This window comes from Euprymna scolopes, chromosome 10 (assembly GCF_053919585.1).
Source record: "Euprymna scolopes isolate OS-2025 chromosome 10, ASM5391958v1, whole genome shotgun sequence".
Lineage (NCBI taxonomy): Eukaryota > Metazoa > Mollusca > Cephalopoda > Sepiida > Sepiolidae > Euprymna > Euprymna scolopes.
In genome coordinates this window covers 45463202-45476047 of record NC_136491.1, presented here as the reverse complement: position 1 = coordinate 45476047, position 12846 = coordinate 45463202, and the positions used below count along the sequence as shown (strand labels likewise).

The 12846-nt window shown below is 33.5% G+C and overlaps 1 protein-coding gene across 3 annotated transcripts in view; it reads left to right on the top strand.

Moving 5' to 3' along the window:
- Positions 1 to 12846, top strand: part of LOC145285963 (AP-3 complex subunit beta-2-like) — a 119693-nt gene that overhangs the window by 87834 nt on the left and 19013 nt on the right. For all 3 annotated transcript variants that reach the window (XM_080134491.1, XM_080134490.1, XM_080134489.1), the window contains 3 exons: positions 2446 to 2708; positions 6457 to 6529; positions 8524 to 8651. In XM_080134491.1, coding sequence (XP_079990617.1) covers positions 2446 to 2708; positions 6457 to 6529; positions 8524 to 8651 — 464 coding nt within the window. The remainder of the gene's footprint in view (positions 1 to 2445; positions 2709 to 6456; positions 6530 to 8523; positions 8652 to 12846) is intronic.

The window sequence follows — 12846 nt, the reverse complement described above, 5'->3', positions numbered from 1 at the left end:
CAGAAATAAAAAATACCGTAGAATCTTGGAAAACGGTGGCCCCGAAATAGTTTTTTCAGGTTACAATGTGGAATACAATATTTTTCCGGTCCCTGGTTACAGTATTTGCCCCACCTTACAGTATTATTTATAATGTTATTTGATTATATATATGTGTATTATATACTGTACTGTATTTTGTTACTAATTTTTAATATGTACTGTATAAAATTTTGCTTAGGTCCTGCCATACGATGATTTTGTGGATTAATGCTGTATTCCAGGGTTCTACTCTAGAATTTCTGTGTTGTATAATATTTGGGGAAAATTTACCTTCATCAGATATGTATTTAACTTTAGTTCAAATTATCTCCTGTCTACTAAAACGGTAAAATTTTAAAATAAATCTCTAAAAAGTAACATTTGTTTTATTGATTTGAAGAATATTTAGCTACTAATTATTTTTCTAATAGTAAAATAGAAAGTATTTTTGTTTTAAAGAAAGAAAAAAAAATTGATACAATTTTAAAGAAATAAGAGACGTGTTTTATTTATTTAAAAAAATATATTGTACTCATAATGACAATTGTTTCATGGAAGAAGTCACTTTTCTTTTCCTATAGTATAAGCCCTGACAGATATTTATTATTTCAAAAGAAATATTATCAATGGTAAATTATATACATTAAGATGAACAAAACACTGGAATTTCCACAGGGTTCCCCGCTAGTATTTATCTGATTAGTAACAAATGTGGGTTCTTTTCCAGAATTCAACCTAATTAAAAAAACAAAAATATAGAAAAAATTTTATGATGTGTAGAACAAAAATGTCATATTCCAAAAAACTGGATCGAGTAATATTTTTTATTTTTTACTAAGAAAATCAGATTTTATAAGGAAGCAAGGATTGTGTGTTTTGCTCTGCCATTTTTAATAAATGAAAGGAGACAACTTAATTAGAACTACAGAGATCAAAATCAGCCTTGTAATGGCTACAATTTACTGTTAACCGCTAAAAATCATAAATGATTTTCTATATAAAAAAAAATTAATTGATCAATTCATGTAATTTTTGGAATATGACATTTTCATTCTATAAAGTTTTTTCAGTATTTTTGTTTTTTCGAATTGTGTTGAATTCTAAACAACCCATGCTTGTAACTATGTTCTATCTTCATTATTTTTATGCAGAAATTAAATTATTGCAATAATAATCTATAATATAAATCTCACCAGTCTGTTTAAATGTTTGTATGTCTACCTAAATCTTTCGACAGAGACGACGGATTTTCACGAGATTTGTATCGTTTTGAAACTTGACCCTTCGGACGACAAATATCGAAAAATTGGCTAAAAACATAAATTCCTTCTGGGCAGTTTTCTACAGGGAGGGGTCGCTTGTTTCACTGATATTTTTTAAAGTTATCCCTTTTTTCGATTGACTAGCCTTAATTTAAACCGTTACCACTTACGGTTTGGTGATGGACACAACAGTAAAGATGTCACTTTTTTTTTTTTTTCACATTCTTTTCCTCGTGTCCTTTTTCTCCTTCGAGGTACGGGTTCAAGTCTGCCTGCCTGCCTACTATCTTTTTTTTTGTTGCTTAACACACACCTCCAAACACCCGGGCATCCAGACTAGTTACTATATAAATATTTTTTAAAAATGTTTATTCAATTCGAATAATAATAATACAACTTGGTAATCATTTTGTGCCTTGGCTTTTTGGCTAGAAGCAAATTGTAGTGTTTATTCTGGTACTGCACTTAATCTTTTTGTATTTATTCAGTGAAGGGAAAATCCTTCTAGACAGAGGCAATTTTAATTGTTTTTGTAATCCAGAGTACCAGTTTTAAAGGTGCTAGTTCCTCACCTCCCCCACAATAGAAACCAATCTTGTGTCTAACTCCATCCTCGTGGGGAAGTAAATAGGAACTATATAATCAATTCAGTTACTGTGTGTTTGTGCAACATTATGTGACACTAATATACAGTTTTTTAAACTGATGTATTATAGAATTAAATAAGCATAACCTGTTTTAGTGTTAATATAGTTAGGATAGGTGGGGGGAAAAAAAATTTAGCATTAATTGGTCCCTGCTGACAAAGGAGGGATTGGACCTAGTAATTCACTCCCATTCATTTGTTCATCTGTTCATTTGTTCGCATTTTTCTCAATAACCACGCCTTGGATTCTTTTTTTTTTAAATTTTGCACAAACGTTAGTTATGATAAATGTAAATTTTGCCAAAACAGATTTTACGGGATAATTCTGGTTGCCCCAAGATCGTTCAGAGAGGGATCCCGCATGCTCGGCTTGTTCGTTTGGATAATAGAAAAGACACATGTAATCATTTAAAACCAAACTAAAACATCCACAGAAACCTGTTGATTCCAAATATGCCATTTTTTTGTTTCTTTTTACTTATGTTTTTTATAATTTGAGCGTTTCTTTTTGATCAGATGAATTGAGTAAAAGCAGCGGCGAAAGCAGTGATGATGAGAATTCAAGTGAAGAATATTCCGAAGTGTCTGGAGACAGTCATGCTGTAAATAATGCTGCTGCAAGCAGTGAGGAAGATGAAGATGATGAAGACGAAGATGATGACGAGGATGATGATGATGACGAAGATGATGAAGATGATGATGATTCATCTTCAAGCGGAGAAGAAAGTTCTGAGGAAGATTCAGATGAGAGTATCAAAGAAACGCCAAAACCTAAAAAGGTAAGTTGTGTGTGTGTGGGGGGGGGGAGGGGGGAGGGGCTATCTTTTGTTAGGAACATTTGGGACCAAAAGTGTATATGTCGGAAGCTAAATCTTTGTGAGGGTCCATTTTTAGAACTAAGGAAGGCGGTGTACTTTTTCCATCTGATTCTTCATCTGTGAGATGGAGAATAAAGAGTTGGCAATTTTGTTCGTTTTCCATTCGTTTTATACCAATAAAATCTTTGTACATAAGTATACTTATGAAAAATAAAATTTCCTATCAATCTGGGGTTTTCTTAAGTAGAACGCCCCTTTGTGTGAATGTGGTATTGTGGTGATTCTAGTTAAGAATAGGATAAACATTTTTATCACTTTAGATCAAGGATGGCCAACAACCACCATTGGCAGTTTTTCTGGAGTTGGAAATCTCTTCGTTTGGTACTTCCCAATTGGTGATACAAAATGATATTTCAACAGATTGTAAAAATTTTGGTTTGGAAATTATAAAATTACACCGTACAGTATATTTTCTTGCCCAAATTTCAACCAAAACAGTCATTTTAAGAGTGTGAATAGACAGCTCAGTTCAAGTCAGCATTGAGCAATAAATACCTTGGCTGAGTAAAAGAATTTAAAATTTTTACACTGGGTGATTGTATTCCATTTTCAACATTATTTTATTTTCATGCCATTAAAAAATAGCTTGAAATTGTTGCTCAAATTGAGTATATACTCGCTTTCTAATCAAAATATTTTAATGAAATTTGGAACTTACACAGTAGGCATAAGAGTTATAGTTTATTTTTGTTGTTTTTGTATTTTTTATGCATTTTATTCACTCTAGCTGTGCAATCACATTCTCTCTTGCTTGAAAACAATCACCAACCCAAACACATTATCTCTCACATTGGTGGCTGCTGAGGGGGTGGGGTGTACATTGGTCCATGAGTATAATCAATAAAATAACTCAAAACATAAACTGCAAATATCAGCTGGTGTGTGTGGGTGTGTGTGACACCATCAACCCTCTAAATGCTAACGCCCACATCTTAATTGTCTGTTGAGGCCTCTTTGTCATTGGTTGATGTCAGCTCATCTCGGCCTCCTAAAGTTCTCTCTATCTGGTCCAAACCACAACCTCCCTTCAACTGTCACAAACTTAAAACTATCCATAAACTGTAGCAAAACTGACTCTAAATATATATTGACCTCTATGTCCCAGTCATTACCACACCTTGATAAACAATCTTTCAGCTGGCTTTGTATGTCTTGGTGAACAACTTCTTCTCCATTGTCTTCCTACTAATCTCACTTCCTATAATCTTTGTTGTGCTGATTAACTTATTTACTCTATTTTGTTATAGTTTTTTTTCTCTTCCCCCCCCCCACTTCCTAACACTTTTTTTTTTTAAGGGGGCAGGGGAGTGGTGTCCATAGTATCACAAGACAAAATTACTTAAGGTTCATTAAGATCCAATTCTAAATAAAATTAATACATTTATTTATTCAGACAAAACATATTAAAGAACACTGTCCTTACTCTGTAGTGTAGTATGGTGGCCATCCTACTGCACATCTGGTCAGATGATTATCATTATGGCATCTGATAAGGTCTTTGATCATAGTCGTTATGTATGTCCCATACAAAATCAAAGGTTTGACTGTAGTATACATCTAGCCAATTGGAATTAAAAGACTTTCATGTAAAGGAAGGGACGACACTATGCTATTAACAATTAATAACTTTTATTGGAATGAACATTTTTGGCACTATCTATAGCGGTCATATTTTGTAATATCAAAAGCTATTAGTAAGAAACCAATCTTTTAGTTAGCAGTAGGAAAACTATAGACTTCTTCATATAGTGACCATCTTTATCTTTTGCTCAGTCCTACTATCTATTCAGACCAAAAGCCACAGTCTCAGTGCCTTGATGGCTAGATAACTTCTCCCTTTTGCTCCAAGATTCAGCAACTTATTATAGATCTTATTTGTTTACTTATCTCGCTCCAAAATGTTCAATCCTTCAAAACTTCCAGCTGGCATAAACGGGAAGAAGGAAAGGCTGTACTTTGAACATAAAAATACATCTCAACAGAGGCAATTATTTGAAGTGAAGTGAAGAAAAATCTTCCTGAATGGTTACTGCTGGGTATCATTTTCTAAGGGATCTCAAAAATGTGGGTTAGGGATGGGGGCTATACCCTGCATGCAAACCCACCACTAAAATCTCTAAATGAGCACCAAGTGCAGTATTTTTTACACTTATTTTTTACTTATACTGTTGTGTGAGTTTATTCTCCAACCTGGGTAACGCCAAATAACCTTACTAGCTGGAGAATAAAAAGTAGATCATTATGAAAATCCTTAACTGATGTGAACTATTTGTGTTGGGAAGTTGGCTGATTTAAATGATATAGAGTTGTTAAAACAAATGTTACTTGTTGATACATATTCAAATAGCCATGGTTTTCCAAAAAGCTCACTGCATTCTTCAGTAAACTTTTGTTTCTTTTGAAAAGTTTATTTCTCCTTTTGCCAAATTTTTCTCAAAGAGATAATTCTGTGACATAATAGATTTGATTAGTCTTTAATTGATTTATTCCATAAAATCCATATTTTGTTACTGGCTCAAACTGTTTAAAAGACACTGTTTAAAAAACAATATTAATGCTATTGGGTTTTTTTTTTTTTTTTCCTTTTTCTTTGCAAGGTCAAAAACAAAAGCAACAATTTTCCTATATGAAAAAACTAAGCTATCAATAAATATTTAAAAATATAAAGAACTTGAATCATAAAACCTTTTTTCCAAAATTACTGAATTTGGCATTAAATAACTAAAAATGTTGATATGCTGTAAAACAAAACAACCAAACAGAATGAATAAATATTTGAAGATATAAAGAACTTTGAGCATAAAATTCTTTTTTAAAATTATCGGATTTGGCATTAAATAATCTGAATATGGTTGATAAAACAAAACAACCAATCCATATATTGTATGACATTTTTTTTTTTGTTATAGTCAGCTAATGTACTTCCTAATTTTGGTGTGGCTGCTATTGGAAGTAGTGGCAAGGCAAATTAATTCCTTCACTTTTATAGTTCTTCAGTATTTCTATTGTTAAGGGATTTATTGAAATATTGAAAAAAATATACAATAAAAATTAACAAAATTATACAGATAAAAATAACAAAATTAGTTGTGATTTGCACTTTTAATTACAAAGTTAAATAAGTTTTTATTTCATTTGAAATTTTATATGTTCATAAAATTATAAACATAGGTTTTTTGTTATTATTTTAACAATAAGTTTTTCTATTTGCATTAATATAATAAATATGTTTATATAAGTATAAAAAATATTGATATCAAAATAACAAATGTAGTTATTGAAATCAAAATAACAAAATTTCAAACGTTAAAAAAAAAAATGTATCCATTGCAAAATAGTTTTAAAAGATTTTTAAGTATTTTCAATAAATATTTAACAAAAAAGAAAAATAAAAGGCGCAAAAAAAAACTATAATAATTCTTAATTAAAATAAGACCGAAAGAACTTTTCAGTGATTATTAAATAAAAAAAGAACGATCAGGGGAAAAAAAGGAGTATATGCACAAGGGAGATGTAGGTATAAGAGAAAAAAAGCAAAGGAACTGATTTGCCTTGTCACTGCTTCCAGTAGCAGCTACACTGGAAGTTAGCTTACTATGAACAATTTTTTTAGTTTTGTTTTAAAAAGACTTGTTTTCTTTCATTCCAGTCGAAACCAATTGAAAAAAGTAAACCCGATCCACCCAAGAAAGATTCAGATTTACTTCTTGACATTGATGATTGTAAATATCATATCTTTTCTTCTTTATTTAAAATACTGTTTTTATTTTTTTTTGTCTTTGTTTTATTTACTATTGAAAGTAATCCTATTTTGGTGCTTATCTAGATTTATCTGTTTAAAAAAAAGCTGCACATCAAAATTTACACGAATTCATCCAGTATTTTGATTTTTATAAAATAAAATAAAATTTGATCAGTAAACGATTTCTAGCTGCTATTATAATGATTTGCTTGAATTATGTTTATTGGCTGTTGACCTTAATGTAAGTAGAAAAAGGTGAACAAAACTCACCATTTTTTACTCCTGAGGGATGAAACCGAAGTTTTCCCAGGATAAAATAATAGGTTTCCAGATGTACATCCATGTGGTCTTGCTTTTTGGGTAATTTTCAGCAAAATCTAATGGTTGGAAAATATTCTATGTACCGAAAAGTGCTATTTTTACCTATTTTGACCACTTTTGACCCCCTGGGGACGCAACCAAAATTTTAATCAAATGCAAGAATGTTACATTTCCTCCCTTGCCTAGTTGTAACTTCATGCAAAATTTCAGAAAAATGTAATGAGTAGTCTTTAAGAATTTTTGGGATGAATGGACGAGGGTGAATTTTAAGGTCAACATCTGACTAAGTCGGTGGACCCATCAAAAATAAAGAAAAATCTTTATGATGTACATACCCGTGATGATTGGAGAGATAAAATTGTCACCCTAAGAAAAGATGTTAATTTCATTTCCATTTGAGGAAAACTTTTTTTTTGTTGCAAACCATCTACTAGTTTGTCAATTGTGTACAAATCCCAAGAGCGATAGCAGCCTTCTATCATGTCTGAAAGTGACACAATGTTCAACAAGTGAGATCAGAGATGCACTGCTTTACAATTCATGCTCTCTACTGATCCAAGTTATGACAACAGGACCATTGCCAGCACCCTCAAAATGCAAATCCAGATTATTCTACGCTTGAGGGCACGGCTCAATGAAGTTTCTGATCACTGTTATGGTCTTTGGTATGGTTTCAAGTGAGGGCCACATCATGCCACCTCACATCTTTGAAGTCTGCTTGAAAGTTAACACTAAAGTGTACCTGGATGTGCTGAAGAATGTGGTGATTCTCTGGTGCAATCGGGTGGCTGCTGGCAGACCCTGGGTGTGACATCAGGACTTGACACCAACCCACAAGTCCAAAGAGACTAAAGCTTAGCTTTAGAAGGAATGTTATGACTTTGTACCCTTCTCTCAGTGGGCCCCCTTCCTCCCCCTACCTTGCTGGACTACTTCGTTTAGTAATATGTCGAGAACATCACTAACATGACCTTCCACAATACCAAAGCCAGCATGATCGCCACCATTCGCTGAGCTCCCACTGGCGCTTGTGGTAAAGACATGTTTCGAATTCTGGGCCTGTTTTGAGGCGGTGATTGAGGCTGAAGGTGGCTGCATTGAATAGATGTCAGCTCTACTACATAATCGAGTTACCTGAATTGATTTTTTTCAATAAGTTTTAAAATAAAGATGTAGTGTTGTTTTCTTTAGGGCTACAAATTTATCGTTCCACCCTGTATCATATTCCAAAAATCATGTAAATTAATCAAGTAGTCTTATTTTTAAATAAGAAAATCATTTTAAAGCGATTAATGGTAATTCCTAGGCATTACAATATAATTCTCGCAAGTTTTGAATTATTGTCAAGTTATCTCCCTTGCTTTTTGAAATTCTTGGAATAAATGCTTTTTGTATTCACCTAAAAAAAAAAAATGCTGAGTTGTATTTTTCTTTTTATGTCCTTCCTTGTTTGTTCATGCGATGGTACCAGACATGTGGGTCCAAGTGGTTGAAATGTAACGACATGGTTAAAGTGTGATGGTCACGTTACACAATAAAAAAAATTCCGAAAAAGGTTGCTATACCATAAAACAAGCAATGAATCAATCTTATCTTAAACATTGTTTTCTTCATCAAATTTCTGAAAAATATTTTCTCTCGTGCCCATTTCAGTGTGTTCTATGGATAATAGCTCTGTGATTACTGCAACTCCAAGTTCTGGACAAGACATCCTCACACCAATGTTGGCCTCTCTTGACTTGTCCAATTCTGCACCATTAGTCAAGAACACGGTCAATTATGTGAGTATGCTTTTTCTTTCTTTCTTTTACACTTGATTTTAATATAAAGATTATATGAAATGTCTCACCTAATATAGACAATTACTTGTCTATATTAGGTTATTTAATGAAATAAGATAAATGGTTAAATTCAAAAAACTGTCATTTTTGATTACCACTTTCTACTTAGCAAAAGTCATGCTGCTGTATACCAAGAAACAGTCCTTTCTGGTCAATGTTTACATAATTTTAGTTTAATATTGTAAACTTTACATGAAAAAATAGTCTCTACTTTGAAATTTTTTTTGTTCAAAATAGTTTTATTTTTCATAAAATGTTATCAAAATATATTTTTTAGTCTTTACTTGAAATTTATTTTTTTTTTTTCTGATTAGTTTTAAAAACTAATTTTTTAAAGCTTACATAAAAAAAGTCTTTACTTTGAAATTACACGTATATAAAAAAAAAATTAAAGAATATTGGTACTTCTGCAGTTTAAAGCCCATTTTTCTGAGTCTCGCTTGGCAATGCCCAGCAAACGACGGAAACCACGAGATTATACCGAGTGAGCAAAAAGAGACGAAAGAGAGCAGACGGTAAAAATTAGAAGAAGAAAAAAGAAAGAAAAGAAAGGAGTTTAAAAGAAAAGGCAGATTATCATTGCGCTTCTTCAAGCAACAAGTCTTGTGACAAGGAAGGAAAATGAACAATCCTCCCTATGTTAAGAATGGCTTTTGGAATAAAGCCCATCCTCGAAAACAGTTCTTAACATGAGGAGGTCGGGATGTTTATACTACGCTGGGGCAGGTCATAAAAAATACCCAAATAACTTTCTATACACAAACAAAACAAAGAAATATTTGTTCACTAATTCAAGGAAATCAAACTTTTATAACCCCCTCCCAAAAAAAAACAGTTGCCATAAAAAAAATTAATAAAACAGTAAAGGTTTTTTTGTTTTATTTTCCTTTTTGTTCGTTTTTATTATTGACTTCAGTTCTCTCTGTCTGTATAATCCAACGGTTTCTATTGTCCGCCAGGTGTTGCTAAGAAAGACTCATGAAAAACTGGCTTTAAACTGCAGAAGTACTTGAATATTCCTGAAAAAAAAATTAACTTTAATTCACCAGCACAGAGAAACTCTTGCAGATGATTATGAAAGTTTTCCTTGTTCGTCCAATTTACCAATTAAACTCTCATTTAAAAAAAGACAAATTCTGGAATTCTGAATCGAGATCCAATATCATATTTTTGACATAAAATAAAATTTAACAAAAAATCTGAAGAAAGAGACCAATTTATGTTACATTTTCAATAAACAAATTGGAAACCATAGATAGCACCCCAGCCCAGCACAGCGGACGCCTCTAATTACAATATCACAGAAAAAGAAAACAATATATGCCCATCCCAAGGGAGGTAACTTCACAATAACAAAAAAACTCTTTTAGAGTTGGGCCCCCTTACATTTTTTTTTTTTTTTTTTAAAACAAAAATACGTATGGGTATTGATCCTCTGTTACGTAAAACACATTTTTCACTAATATTAACAATTAGTATAGATATCCCAAAAAATTGAGCCATAGAAAAACTTTAAAAAATATGTTAGTGACTCCTGATGATTAAACCTTCTTTATGATCTACAGACCCATCCTCAAACAAACCGTTCGAATTCTTGTAATGCAGAGCCAACCCTAGTTTTCCTTAGTAGGAAAAGAAGTATGTTCTCAACATATAGAAAAAGGTTGCAGGTTGCAGCGACCGAAACGTGCTAATAACACCCAAGATTAGAATAATAGTCCAATTAATCAACATAACACAAGCATTCGTACATTTATATCAGATCTACTGCTGCGTTCCATGTTTAAAAGGGATGTGTCCTCTATAGTATCAGACCTGACGGAATGGTTAATCGTAGGTATAGACCGTTTCATACCCTCGAAAAAGTTCCAGTAAAAACCTAACAGCCAGCCATGGTTCTCTCCAAAATGTGCTGCTGCCATTGTGCACAGAAATTACTTTTTCCATTGCTTCCAACATAATAGATATACTGAGATTAAAGCCGCATTCAGGACTGCCAGCAACCACTATAAAAAAGTAATGAAGAACATGAGTTGTATGCTCAGTTTGTCAAGTCCAAAGTAGCTGGGCAGTGGCTTGGTTCCCACCAGTTTTGGCAAATAGCAAACAGAATTCTGAACAGAAGCATGTGCTCTATCGCAACTATCATCAATGGACCTGAGGTAATCTCGTCAGCATCAGACAAAGCCAAATTCTTTGCCTAGAACTTTGCAGCTAATTCTACCCTTTGCGACCAAGGCCGCCAACCCCCAATATTTCCTCCTCTATCAGAAAACATACTACTAATATCTGTATGTGATGTTGCCAAGCTAATCAAAAACCTTGATTCCAGTAAAGCAATCAGCTTTGACGGTATTCCAATTAAAGTACTCAAAAAAACTTCAATCAGAACTAGTGCCTATACTTACAAAACTATTTAAACGTCTTAAGGAGAATTGTTTCTCATTACCGTAGAAAATCTCATCAGTATGCCCTGTATTTAAGAATTCAGGTGATCGCTCATCCCCCTCTCGGTACAGGCCAATAAGTCTCCTGTGCGTCATGAGTAAGTTGCTGGAATCTGTATTAAATAGAAAAGTAATCAACCATCTCATCATGTGCTTACAGTTATCTGATAGGATTAGCGAATCTCTTGACAGAGGCAACCTTTCTATGGCAATTGCTCTTGACATATCAAAGACCTTTGATAGGGTATGGCATAACGGTTTCCTTCACAAGATCTCCAGCTATGGTGTAACTGGAAATGTCTTCTCAATTATTAAATCATTTCTCTCTGATAGGTTCATAAGAGTAGTTGTTAATGGGCCCAACTCTCTTCCTGATCTACACCAATGATCTTCCAAATCACATCCTTACATCATTGGTAGACATTTATGCTGATGACACTACCATCTATGGTAGCACATCAAAGACCGTACACGACCAAGTTCTCTCCGATTTTCTCTCCTCTGATCTTGGGCACAATGGGGAAAGAAGTGGCTGGTTACTTTTAATGCATCTAAAATCAAGCTTTTATCTTGACATCATCAACGCTCTGATCCCTATCTGGCATCAATTGAAATGAATGGCTCTCGTCTTGGGGAGGCCTCATGTTTTGACAAGCTTCTGGGCTTGACCTTTACTCTTGATCTGAAACGGAACACATACATCAAATCCGTTACCAAGGCCGCTGGAAAAATGGTGGGATCTTTCTATCGATCCAGTAGAGATCTCTCTGTTGATGCAATTCTCTATCTATATAAGAGCCAGGTACGTCCAAAGATGGAGTACTGTTGCCACATCTGGGCCGGAGCTGCTAGAAAGGACTTATCCTGCCTTGATAGACTTCGTAGCCTCGTAGTAGATGTCCTTTTCTCTTCTCTGCAACTTCTTTCTCACAGAAGAGATGTTGCAAGTTTGTCTTTGCTTTATCATTATTTTCATGGCAAGTGCTCGACTGAGCTTCAATCTATGGTTCCCCCCTCGCCAAACTTTCACAAGAAACACCCGTCTAGCTGAAAACACTATCAATAATTCCCCCTACTCTTTATCTGTGCCTGCCTAAACCTAGACATAGATTCCATGAACAAAGAACTGCACGCCTGTGGAACTGTCTTTCGTTTTCCTGCTTTCCAGCTGACCACAATATGGTTGTCTTCAAGTCCAACATAAATAAGTTCTTGATGAGCCATTCCACTTAAGTTAACAAATTTACCGAATTTCCATTACTAACGATTACTATATTGTCCAATTGACTACTGTACACTCTTTAATCCTTATCCTCGAGTGGTCTCTGGGCCTTGATAAGTGGTGATGCCTATGTAAAAAGCAAAAAAAAAAAAAGCATTCACATCCCATCTCAAAAATTCAGAATTGCAAACTGGAAACCATTTCATAATCATTGATAAGGAGGGGCTGTTCTTTGATATATATACCAACATAACTTTCTGTAAATAGAAAACAGAAGCCAGAATGACATAAGTTTATTGAATTTAATTAGATGAATCAAAATATTTACAACCTTTTTACAGGATGTGAATTTTCTGGTTTTTAATCCAGAAAAAACAAACTTTGCTTAAATCCTTGTTTGGTCAAAAATGCTTTTTGTTTTTAACTAAGAGTCACCACTTATTAAGGCCCGAATGCCACTTGAGGA